We start from the raw sequence: 13669 nt of genomic DNA, 5'->3' as shown, positions 1-13669 counted from the left end.
TAGTAGTAGATACCAGAGGGGTGTACTGTAGTAGTAGATACCAGAGGGGTATAGTAGTAGATACCAGAGGGGTGTACTGTAGTAGTAGATACCAGAGGGGTATAGTAGTAGATACCAGAGGGGTGCACTGTAGTAGTAGATACCAGAGGGGTGTACTGTAGTAGCAGATACCAGAGGGGTATAGTAGTAGATACCAGAGGGGTGTACTGTAGTAGTAGATACCAGAGGGGTGTACTGTAGTAGTAGATACCAGAGGGGTGTACTGTAGTAGTAGATACCAGAGGGGTGTACTGTAGTAGTAGATACCAGAGGGGTGCACTGTAGTAGTAGATACCAGAGGGGTGTACTGTAGTAGTAGATACCAGAGGGGTGCACTGTAGTAGTAGATACCAGAGGGGTGCACTGTAGTAGTAGATACCAGAGGGGTGCACTGTAGTAGTAGATACCAGAGGGGTGTACTGTAGTAGTAGATACCAGAGGGGTGTACTGTAGTAGTAGATACCAGAGGGGTGTACTGTAGTAGTAGATACCAGAGGGGTGTACTGTAGTAGTAGATACCAGAGGGGTGTACTGTAGTAGTAGATACCAGAGGGGTGCACTGTAGTAGTAGATACCAGAGGGGTGCACTGTAGTAGTAGATACCAGAGGGGTGCACTGTAGTAGTAGATACCAGAGGGGTGCACTGTAGTAGTAGATACCAGAGGGGTGTACTGTAGTAGTAGATACCAGAGGGGTGTACTGTAGTAGTAGATACCAGAGGGGTGCACTGTAGTAGTAGATACCAGAGGGGTGTACTGTAGTAGTAGATACCAGAGGGGTGTACTGTAGTAGTAGATACCAGAGGGGTGCACTGTAGTAGTAGATACCAGAGGGGTGCACTGTAGTAGTAGATACCAGAGGGGTGCACTGTAGTAGTAGATACCAGAGGGGTGTACTGTAGTAGTACATGTAGAACCCTCTGTGGAAAGGGTTCTCAAAAGGGTTCTCCTATGGGGACAGGCGAAGAACCCTTTTATAATCAAGATAGATTTTTTTACATTTTCCCTAGGAGTCTAGGATCATGCCCCCCCCCCCCCCCTGTCCATATAGCCTTACTCATTATGATGTAAAACGCAAGACTGATCCTGGACCATTAATCCTACTCTGAGACTCTTGATTACTACTGGCCCTTGAAGCTTATTGTCTTGGGGCACAAGGGAATCAAAGCTGTTTGTTTCATTTGTGCCGTTCCCACTAACAGGTGCCATGTCTGGAGGGTTCAACTTCCAGGTGAACGACGGAGTGAACTTTGCCCCCCGACAGATCTTCAGCATCACAGCCAGCGCCCTGGTCCTCAGCCTGGAGATTAACAGACCTCTCAAAGTGTTCCCAGGTAACTAACTCCTCCCTTAACTCGATAGCTCCTCCCTGGTAACCCTTTGCCCTTTAACCAGGTTCTGTAGCTTCTCTCCCCTTAGCAACGGGAGGTGCGTTCAGTTCGCTTGTACTACGTTGCGGAACGGTTTGTACTGAACGACCCCCCCCCCCCCCCCCCCCCCAAAAAGAACTTTTAAGGTACGTTTGCTCCCGTTGTGGTGGGTGTGGCTTGAAGCAATGAGTGACGTATTTGTTTTTGTTTTTTAAATTCAGTTTTTTTTATTTTACCACTTTTTCTCCCCAATATCGTGGTATCTATCTCGCTACAACTCCCGTATGGGCTAGGGAGAGACGAAGGTTGAAAGTCATGCGTCCTCCGATACACAACCCAACCAAGCCGCACTGCTTCTTAACACAGCGCACATCCAACCCGGAAGCCAGCCGCACCAATGTGTCAGAGGAAACACTGTGCACCTGGCCACCTTGGTTAGTGCGCACTGCGCCCAGCCTGCCACAGGAGTTGCTAGTGCGTGATGAGACAAGGATATCCCTACCGACCAAACCCTCCCTAACACGGACGACGCTAGGCCAGTTGTGCGTCACCCCACGGACCTCCCGGTCGCGGCCGGTCACAACAGAGCCTGGGCGTGAACCCAGAGTCTCTGGTGGCACAGCTGGCACTGCAGTACAGCGCCCTTAACCACTGCGCCACCCGGGAGGCCGAGTGCCGTATTTTGAAGAGAAGTGGTCATGCTGACACCCCGTTTGTTTTATAAACTGGCCATTCAGTAAAGCACTGTTTCCCATTCAATTGAACGTTCCAGAATGTAAAAACGTTCTGAACGCAGCTCTGGTTCTCAATCTGGAGAACAACAGTCCCTTCAAGGTGTTCCAAGCACTGGAGGCTGGTGGGAGGAGGAAGGACGTGCTTATTGTAAAGGCTGGAATGGACTAGCTGGGTGACCCACAGTAACCCCTCCTTTAGATAGATAGACGGACGGACGGACGATAGATAGATAGATAGGCCTACTATATTTCCTCAATTGCCAGTGGTGTAAAGTACTTAAGTAGTAAAGTACCTAAGTAGTAAAGTACCTAAGTAGTACTTTCAAGTATTTTTACTTAAGTCGTTTTTTGTGGGTATCTGTACTTCACTATGTATTTTTTTGATAACTTTTACTTCACAACATTCCTAAAGAAAATTATGTACTTTTTTACTCCATACATTTATCCCTGACACCCAAAAGTACTTGTTACAATTTTAATGCTTAGCAGGACAGGAAATGGTCCCATTTACAACACTAATCAAGATGACATCCCTGGTCATCCCTGCTGCCTCTGATCTGACGGACTAACACAAATAATTCATTTGAAAATGATGTCTGAGTGTTGGGAGTCGCTCTTAAATCAACACTACAGGTCGTTCTTAAATCATATATCCCCTGGCTATCCATACATTTCAAAAAGAACAACAAGACAATTGTGCTGTCTATTTTTCTTAATTTAAGGAATTTGAAATGACTTGTACTTTTGATACTTAAATATATTTTAGCAATTACGTTTTACTTTTGATGCTTAACAATATTTAAAACCAAATAATTGTATACTTTTACTCAAGTAGTATTTTACTGGGTGACTTTTACTTTTACTTGAGTCATTTTCTATTAAGGTATCTTTTACTTTTTCTCAAGTATGACAATTGGGTACTTTTTCCACCACTGCCAATCACAAATGGACTCCTAGCCTCTACCCCCATATGCACTGGTAGAGATGTGAAAGGCAGTGGAGGCTCCTCTGAGGAGGAAAAGGGAGGATCTTCCTCAGTGAATTTCATAAAAAGTGAAACATTAAAAAAAGTTTAGATAAACTATACTAAATTTATTCATATCACCAAATAATTTATTAAAACACACTGTTTTGCAATGAAGGTCTACAGTAGCCTCAACAGCACTCTGTAGCCGGAGGACAGCTAGCTTCCATCCTCCTCTGGGTACACTGACTTCAATACAAAACCTAGGAGGCTCATGGTTCTCACCCTCTTCCATAGACTTACACAGTAATTATGACAACTTCCAGAGAACGTCCTCCAGCCCATTTGGTATTTTATTAGGATCCCCGTTAGCTGTTGCAAAAGCAGCAACTACTCTTCCTGGGGTTCCACATAAAACATGAACCATAATACAGAATGACATAATACAGAACATCAATAGACAAGAACACAGAACACAGAACACAGAACATGAAACATAATACAGAACATCAATAGACAAGAACACAGAACATGAGACATAATGCAGAACATCATTAGACAAGAACACAGAACACAGAACACAGAACATGAAACATAATACAGAACATCATTAGACAAGAACACAGAACACAGAACACAGAACATGAAACATAATAAAGAACATCATTAGACAAGAACACAGAACACAGAATATGAAACATAATATAGAACATCATTAGACAAGAACACAGAACACAGAACATGAAACATAATACAGAACATCATTAGACAAGAACATAGAACACAGAACATGAAACATAATACAGAACATCATTAGACAAGAACACAGAACACAGAACATGAAACATAATACAGAACATCATTAGACAAGAACGCAGAACACAGAACACAGAACATGAAACGTAATACAGAACATCATTAGACAAGAACACAGAACATGAGACATAATGCAGAACATCATTAGACAAGAACACAGAACACAGAACACAGAACACAGAACATGAAACATAATACAGAACATCATTAGACAAGAACACAGAACACAGAACACAGAACATGAAACGTAATACAGAACATCAATAGACAAGAACACAGAACACAGAACATCATTAGACAAGAACACAGAACACAGAACACAGAACATGAAACGTAATACAGAACATCAATAGACAAGAACACAGAACACAGAACATCATTAGACAAGAACACAGAACATGAAACATAATGCAGAACATCATTAGACAAGAACACAGAACACAGAACATGAAACATAATACAGAACATCATTAGACAAGAACACAGAACACAGAACACAGAATACAGAACATCATTAGACAAGAACACAGAACACAGAACACAGAACACAGAATACAGAACATCAATAGACATGAACAGCTCAAGGACAGAACTACATACATTTAAAGGCACATACAGACACTGTCTGGTCCAATGGGGGAGAGGTGTTGCTTTATCTGTTTTTTGAAACCAGGTTTCCTGTTTATTTCAGCAATATGAGATGGAAGGGAGTTCCTATCAGAGCTCTTTGCAGCATAAACTGCCATGTTGCTACAGTAACCTCAACAGCACTCTGTAGGGTAGCACCATGGTGTAGCCGGAGGACAGCTAGCTTCCATCCTCCTCTGGGTACCAATGTACTTCAATACAAAACCTAGGAGTCTCATGGTTCTCACTCCCTTCCATAGACTCCAACCTATCAGAGCTCTTGTAGCATAAACTGACATGTTGCCCACCCATCTCAACTAGCCTACCTGGTTAAATAAAGGTGTTCTCAACTAGCCTACCTGGTTAAATAAAGGTGTTCTCAACTAGCCTACCTGGTTAAATAAAGGTGTTCTCAACTGGCCTACCTGGTTAAATAAAGGTGTTCTCAACTAGCCTACCTGGTTAAATAAAGGTGTTCTCAACTAGCCTACCTGGTTAAATAAAGGTGTTCTCAACTGGCCTACCTGGTTAAATAAAGGTGTTCTCAACTAGCCTACCTGGTTAAATAAAGGTGTTCTCAACTAGCCTACCTGGTTAAATAAAGGTGTTCTCAACTGGCCTACCTGGTTAAATAAAGGTGTTCTCAACCAGCCTACCTGGTTAAATAAAGGTGTTCTCAACTAGCCTACCTGGTTAAATAAAGGTGTTCTCAACTAGCCTACCTGGTTAAATAAAGATGTTCTCAACTAGCCTACCTGGTTAAATAAAGGTGTTCTCAACTAGCCTACCTGGTTAAATAAAGGTGTTCTCAACTAGCCTACCTGGTTAAATAAAGATGTTCTCAACTAGCCTACCTGGTTAAATAAAGGTGTTCTCAACTAGCCTACCTGGTTAAATAAAGATGTTCTCAACTAGCCTACCTGGTTAAATAAAGGTGAAAAAAAAAAAAAAAAAAAACACACACAGACACTTTAGAGTGTCTCAGAGAGAGAGAAAGACAGTAGTTTTCAAACATTTTATTTCTTCCAAAATGAAGAGAGAGAGAGAGAGAGAGAGAGAGCTATATTTCGTAGTACATATTTTTTCCCCACTTACTTAGCTAGCATCGAATGCAGCTGGACACCTAGAAACTCTTGTTTGCAACTGTTGGACTAATGATAACACTCCCAGAGCAGCTAGATGCAGGCAACAGTGTACAACGCGCTATTGTCACGGTCTTTCACCTTGATTATTCCCAATTCTCTTGACCCTACCTTGTAAACGTACGTCTGTAGGCTGTAGGTGACGGATACATTAGGAAAATCAGAGTATCATGTCAAATAAATATATCGATGTTACCCACCCAATGAAAGGATCAGAGAATGAATCTAGTACTGAAAGCATAAGCTACAGCTAGCTACCACTGCAGTGCATAAAATGTGGTGAATAGTTGACTCAGATATCGATGTTACGTTGAGCTGGGTGAATGACAATATGAATGACAATCGTACAATATGCTGTAATGATATAATAAATTATGTAATACAAAAAATCATCCTCCTTCGTCTTAAACGGCAACAAACGCAACTGGTGACTAAATAGATGAATCAGATGTTTTTTTATATACAGATATTTTTAGAATGTGTATATGTTGAACTTCCTCATTCTGGTCAAATGCTGGTCTGTGACTGGTCAGGTTTCAAACGGGAAATCTACCATAGACCAATATAGCGATTTTCATCCGTAGTTTCACTTAAGAGTTTCATGTATGTCTAAATACAAAAGATGATCGGTAGCACCTGTGTATGAGTCTGACACGTATAAATCCACAGTTCCGTCATTGCGTTCTATAACTGTTCTGAAAAGAAACTGAACCCAGCATCTGTCTCGCTCTGTCTCTCTGTCTCTCTGCCTCTTACTGTCTCTCTGTCTCTCTCTCGCTCTGTCTCTTTCTCTCTCTCTGTCTCTCTCTCTCTGTCTGTCTCTGTCTCTCTCTCTCTCACACACTCTTTCTCTCTCTCACACTCTTTCTCTCTCTCTCACACTCTTTCTCTCTCTCTCTGTGTCTCTGTCTCTCTGTCTCTGTGTGTCTCTCTGTCTCTGTGTGTCTCTGTCTCTCTCTGTGTCTCTGTCTCTCTCTGTGTCTCTGTCTCTCTCTGTGTCTCTGTCTCTCTCTGTGTCTCTGTCTCTCTCTGTGTCTCTGTCTCTCTCTGTGTCTCTGTCTCTCTCTGTGTCTCTGTCTACTATATTATGATGGATTTGTATTGTGCTTTAGTGCAGATGTCATTTTTTGTCATTTTTTTGGTCCTTTTTTGTGAAGATGTTAATGATTTAATTCCTGTGCTGTTTGTAAAAATACCCTGGTAGGTTGAACGATAACCTGAACCAGGTTTCAGGCACTGGTTTACAGTTTGAAAGCGTATTCTTGAGTTTGATTAAAGGCAGTCAATATACTTACGATTCTGTCTCTGTGTTTAAAAACAAAGTCAACAGGAACTAGTATTCTTTGTCCTATTGTTATTACTCTTCCTTCTTTTCATTTCCCCTTTTTATATCGAATGTCAATGTTTTAGTTCCTTAATTTGACAGTAATATTGACAAAATAAATCTACCCCCCCCCCCATCAATGTCAGTATTTGAACACTGAACACTACAGTTGAAATACTTTTTTAATTACAAAAGAAAACAATTTACAGACTAATTAGCCCAGATTGCTGACCTGGGTGTGAGCGAGAGAGGAGAGGTCACGGTTGACTCATGAAGGTTTGCCAGTCATACAGGACAGTCAGAGGTTTTATAGATGTCACAGACCTCTGTGTGATCAGTGTACAAAACATGAAGAACAAAAATAAACATGTCCCCCCCCCCCCCCCCCCATGGAAATCAAATGCCCGTCAAACTGATTTGTTCCGCCGGCCAGAAGATTTAATATTTTTGTGATTTTTGTCCATCTGTGACCAAGAGAAAGTGTTTTTTAAATTTAAATTCTATTAAATTATTATTATTATTTTTTATGTTGGAGAGCTCGAAAAACAAGGATTGTTGCATCTGCTAAGATTCTCCTGTTTTGTAAGCACAGCTGTGAGTTTGACAGACACAGGAAATTGTTCCTTTGTCTGGATAGGCCGGAAAAATGTGACACGTCACTCCCTATGCAAATGAAGGGTCTGAATCTTCAAGTCAGCCCTGCTGGGAGAGCAACGACATGGGTCTTTCTCGCACAATAAGACACTAGACACTATAACAATTACAGAGCACCTTTTTTTTCTTCTTCACCAAAATCAGTCTGGAACCGGTCCAGAAATGCTTAAAATCCCCCAAAACAGGGGACTTTTAGCGTCTATTTGACATTAACATTTCCAATGTTTACAAACATTGGAGTAAAACAAGCTCAGTATTTTTGGGTTGTGGTGGCGTCGGACACTTGAACTAAGCCCAGGGGGCTTTTATAAGAGACATTGTAAAATAATGAGTAAATGTCACTACGTCCAGAAATGGATGCAGCTTTAAGGGTCTGTGTCTGTTTGTGCCTCTGCTACTGTTTACAGTTTACAGTTACTGTTGCTGATAACGTTCCTCTATGAAGCTTCTCGTCTTTATGATATATTCTAAAGCTTTCCATCAACACACACGTTGGATACTCTGTTGCCGACTCCACTCTGTTGCCGACTCCACTCTGTTGCCGACTCCACTCTGCTGCCGACTCCACTCTGTTGCCGACTCCACTCTGCTGCCGACTCCTCTTCTACCGACTCCACTCTGCTGCCGACTCCACTCTTTTGCCGACTCCACTCTTTTGCCGACTCCACTCTGCTACCGACTCCACTCTGCTGCCGACTCCACTCTGCTGCCGACTCCACTCTGCTACCGACTCCACTCTGCTGCCGACTCCACTCTGCTGCCGACTCCACTCTGCTGCCGACTCCACTTCTACCGCCGACTCCACTCTGTTGCCGACTCCACTCTGTTGCCGACTCCACTCTGTTGCCGACTCCACTCTGCTGCCGACTCCACTCTGCTGCCGACTCCACTCTGCTGCCGACTCCACTCTGTTGCCGACTCCACTCTGTTGCCGACTCCACTCTGCTGCCGACTCCACTTCTACCGCCGACTCCACTCTGTTGCCGACTCCACTCTGTTGCCGACTCCACTCTGCTGCCGACTCCACTCTGCTACCGACTCCACTCTGCTGCCGACTCCACTCTGTTGCCGACTCCACTCTGTTGCCGACTCCACTCTGCTGCCGACTCCACTCTGCTGCCGACTCCACTCTGCTGCCGACTCCACTCTGCTGCCGACTCCACTCTCTTGCCGACTCCACTCTGTTGCCGACTCCACTCTGCTGCCGACTCCACTCTGCTGCCGACTCCACTCTGCTGCCGACTCCACTCTGCTACCGACTCCACTCACGATGTACTAATTGGGATCGTATTTCATTCATATTGGAGTTTTGATTTTCAAAAGTGTGTGTAACTAGGTGCAGTGATTGAAACTCCTCATGACGCACTAAAGCAGAACATGATGTGCTCTTCAAAGGTCCCATCCTTGTAGGTGGTCTACATTTAGTTCCAGTATAAAAACCATGGTCAGAAATAGCCTGTCGTCTCTGTTTTTTAATATTTTTTATAGCTAAAGCAGACAATAGTGTTGATCTAGATGTGGTCGTGTATTTCTCCTTGTTGCAGTGTACTGCTTGTATCGAAAGAGGCCACACTATAAACATTCTTACGCGAGGGAAACATCAGACTGAGGGACATGAGCACATTTTTACTGTCTGCACATGAACGACGAAGAAAAATGTAGACCTCCTCCTCCTCTTCTTCGTCCATTTAGAAAGAAGTGTCCCTGGAGAGGACCGGGGGAGAAGGAGGGAGGAGGAGGAGGGGCAGACTGTTTGCTCTTCACTCCTCTCTGTTTCATCCTGTTTCGTCAGACTTCTCCCAGTAGAAGGCTGTAGTAGGGTGTAGGGTGTAAGTAAGTAGGGTGACTGTTATATGACTTGTTTATATCACAAGGCTCCAAAATGTGTTTGTGGCGTCTTGTACCACACTGTTTTTTTTTTAAAGATCAAAAGAGTTTTCCCTCTGTCTGTTTATCACACGGTGCACAGCGATATGTTCAGCACAGTCTGGAGTCAACAGCCTTCGGAGGATAACTTAAATGAGGACACTCAATACCACCACACCTTTTAAAAACTGGATCGTTGTTTTTGATTTTGAAGTGTTGAGATCATGACGAGGTAATAAAAGTACATACAATAAAATAAAAACCTACACATTTGGAAAACACTTTGACGTATTGGGAGTATATATATATGAGTATATATATTTAAGGCTATATAACAATGACCATAACTATGGCTTCCCTTCAGAAGATCCACATAAAATGTGGATTTTTAAACACCAAAGTTGTTGTGACAGGGCCTTCGGAAAGTATTCAGACCCCTTGACTTTTTCCACATTTTGTTTTTTATTAAAGACTTATTTTAAAATGGATTACACACAATAGCCCATAATTACAAAGTGAAAACAGGTTTTTGCGAATTTTGGCAAATGTATATAAAAAAAAATAAGTAAAACAGAAATACCTGAGTATTCTCTTTGCTATGAGACTCGACATTGAGCTCAGGTGTATCCTGTTTCCATTGATCATCCTTGAGTTGTTTCTCCACCTGTGGTAAATTCTATTAATTGGACCTGATTTGGAAAGGCACACACCTGTCTATATAAGGTCTCACAGTTGACAGTGGATGTCAGAGCAAAAACCAAGCCACGAGGTCGAAGGAATTGTCCATAGAGTTCCGAAACAGGATTGTGTCGAGGCACAGATCTGGGGAAGGGTACCAAACCATTTCTGCAGCACTGAAGATCCCCAAGAACACAGTGGCCTCCATCATTCTTAAATGGAAGAAGTTTAGAAACACCAAGACTCTTCCTAGAGCTGGCTGCCTGCCCAAACTGAGCAATTGGGGGAGAAGGGCCTTGGTCAGGGAGGTGACCAAGAACCAGATGGTCACTCTGACAGAGCTCTAGAGTTCATTTGTGGAGATGGGAGAACCTTCCAGAAGGACAACCATCCCTGCAGCACTCCACCAATCAGGCCTTTATGATAAAGTGGTCAGACGGAAGACACTCTTCAGTAAAAGCCACATGACAACCCACTCTGGTCTCATGAAACCAAGATTGAACTCTTTGGCCTGAATGCGAAGTGTCACGTCTGGAGGAAACCTGACACCATCCCTACGGTGAAGCATGGTGGTGGCAGCATCATGCTGTGTGGATGTTTATCAGCGGCAGGGACTGGGAGACTAGTCAGGATCGAGGGAAAGATGCACGGAGCAAAGCACAGAGAGATCCTTGATGAAAACCTGCTCCAGAGCGCTCAGGACCTCAGACTGGGGCGAAGGTTCACCTTCCAACAGGACAATGACCCAGAGGCCACTCCCCAGTAAAAGGCACATGACAGCCTGCTTGGAGTTTGCCAAAAGGCACCTAAAGGATTCTCAGACCATGAGAAACTAAATTCTCTGGTCTCATGAAACCAAGATTGAACTCTTTGGCCTGAATGCCAAGCGTCACTTCTGGAGGACACCTGGCACCATCCCTACGGTGAAGCATGGTGGTGGCAGCATGGAGACTGGTAGACTAGTCAGGATCGAGGCAAAGATGAGCAAAGTACAAAGACATCCTTGATGCAAACCTGCTCCAGAGCGCTCAGAACCTCAGACTGGGGCGAAGATTCACCTACCAACAGGACTACAACACAAAGCACAAGACCATGCAGGAGTTGCTCCGGTACAAGTTTCTGAATGTTCTTGAGTGGAGAGCCCATCTCTGGAGAGCCCTGAAAATAGCTGTGCAGCAATGCTCCCCATCCAACCTGACAGAGCTTGAGAGGATCTGCAGAGAAGAATGGGAGAAACTCTCCAAATACAGGTGTGCCAAGCTTGTAGCGGTCATACCCAAGAAGACTTGAGGATGTAATTGCTGCCAAAGGTTCTACAACAAAGTGCTGAGTAAAGGGTCTGAATACTTATGTAAATGTGATATCAGCTGAAATGCCATTATGGGGTATTGTGATGACATTATGGGGTATTGTGATGTCATTATGGGCTATTGTGTGTATATTGACGAGGGGGAAATTTTAAATATATATATATATATTTTAGAATAAGGCTGTAACCTAACTAAAATGTGGAAAAAGTTGAGGGGTCTGAATACTTAACGAAGGCACTGTAGCTACCCAGCATCTGTTTACTCTTAAAGGCTTTATGTATCATTATGTATCATTATGTACCATTATGTATCATTATGTACCATTATGTATAATTATGTATCATTATGTGTCATTATGTGTCATTATGTGTCATTATGTGTCATTATGTGTCATTATGTGTCATTATGTATCATTATGTATCATTATGTGTCATTATGTGTCATTATGAATCATTATGTATCATTATATGTCATTATATGTCATTATGTATCATTATGTATCATTATGTATCATTATATGTCATTATGTATCATTATGTATCATTATGTGTCATTATGTGTCATTATGTGTCATTATGTGTCATTATGTGTCATTATGTGTCATTATGTGTCATTATGTGTCATTATGTATCATTATGTATCATTATGTGTCATTATGTACCATTATGTATAATTATGTGTCATTATGTATCATTATGTGTCATTATGTATCATTATGTGTCATTATGTGTCATTATGTGTCATTATGTATCATTATGTATCATTATGTGTCATTATGTATCATTATGTGTCATTATGTGTCATTATGTATCATTATGTGTCATTATGTTAGAAGCCAAAACATTAGAAGCCTCCTCCCTAAGTTTGTTCTATTCACTGCTTTAGCACACTCTGCCAACCCGGATGTTCTAGCTGTGTCTGAATCCTGGCTTAGGAAGACCACCAAAAATTCTGAAGTTTTAATTCCAAACTACAACATTTTCAGACAAGATAGAACTGCCAAAGGGGGCGGTGTTGCAATCTACTGCAAAGATAGCCTGCAGAGTTCTGTCCTACTATCCAGGTCTGTACCCAAACAATTTGAACTTCTACTTTTAAAAATCCACCTCTCTAAAAACAAGTCTCTCACCGTTGCCGCCTGCTATAGACCACCCTCTGCCCCCAGCTGTGCTCTGGACACCATATGTGAACTGATTGCCCCCCATCTATCTTCAGAGTTCGTGCTGCTAGGCGACCTAAACTGGAACATGCTTAACACCCCAGCCATCCTACAATCTAAACTTGATGCCCTCAATCTCACACAAATAATCAATGAACCTACCAGGTACCTCCCCAAAACCTTAAACACGGGCACCCTCATAGATATCATCCTAACCAACTTCCCCTCTAAATACACCTCTGCTGTCTTCAACCAAGATCTCAGCGATCACTGCCTCATTGCCTGCATCCGTAATGGGTCAGCGGTCAAACGACCTCCACTCATCACTGTAAAACGCTCCCTGAAACACTTCTGCGAGCAGGCCTTTCTAATCGACCTGGCCGGGGTATCCTGGAAGGATATTGATCTCATCCCGTCAGTAGAGGATGCCTGGATATTTTTTTAAAAATGCCTTCCTAACCATCTTAAATAAACATGCCCCATTCAAGAAATTTAGAACCAGGAACAGATATAGCCCTTGGTTCTCCCCAGACCTGACTGCCCTTAACCAACACAAAAACATCCTATGGCGTTCTGCATTAGCATCGAACAGCCCCCGTGATATGCAGCTGTTCAGGGAAGCTAGAAATCATTATACACAGGCAGTTAGAAAAGCCAAGGCTAGCTTTTTCAAGCAGAAATTTGCTTCCTGCAACACTAACTCAAAAAAGTTCTGGGACACTGTAAAGTCCATGGAGAATAAGAACACCTCCTCCCAGCTGCCCACTGCACTGAAGATAGGAAACACTGTCACCACTGATAAATCCACCATAATTGAGAATTTCAATAAGCATTTTTCTACGGCTGGCCATGCTTTCCACCTGGCTACTCCTACCCCGGACAACAGCACTGCACCCCCAACAGCAACTCGCCCAAGCCTTCCCCATTTCTCCTTCTCCCAAATCCATTCAGCTGATGTTCTGAAAGAGCTGCAAAATCTGGACCCCT

At 42.9% G+C, this 13669-nt stretch overlaps 1 protein-coding gene across 1 annotated transcript in view; it reads left to right on the top strand.

Moving 5' to 3' along the window:
• Positions 1-13669, top strand: part of cspg4ba (chondroitin sulfate proteoglycan 4ba) — a 75402-nt gene that overhangs the window by 49568 nt on the left and 12165 nt on the right. Inside the window, exon 11 of the mRNA XM_031816614.1 lies at positions 1241-1372. Within this exon, the coding sequence (XP_031672474.1) occupies positions 1241-1372 (132 nt within the window). The remainder of the gene's footprint in view (positions 1-1240; positions 1373-13669) is intronic.

The sequence above is a fragment of the Oncorhynchus kisutch genome, linkage group LG3 (assembly GCF_002021735.2).
Source record: "Oncorhynchus kisutch isolate 150728-3 linkage group LG3, Okis_V2, whole genome shotgun sequence".
NCBI classification, from domain to species: Eukaryota; Metazoa; Chordata; class Actinopteri; order Salmoniformes; family Salmonidae; genus Oncorhynchus; species Oncorhynchus kisutch.
The sequence above is the reverse complement of the archived record's forward strand: the minus strand, read 5'-3'. Positions and strand labels throughout refer to the sequence as shown.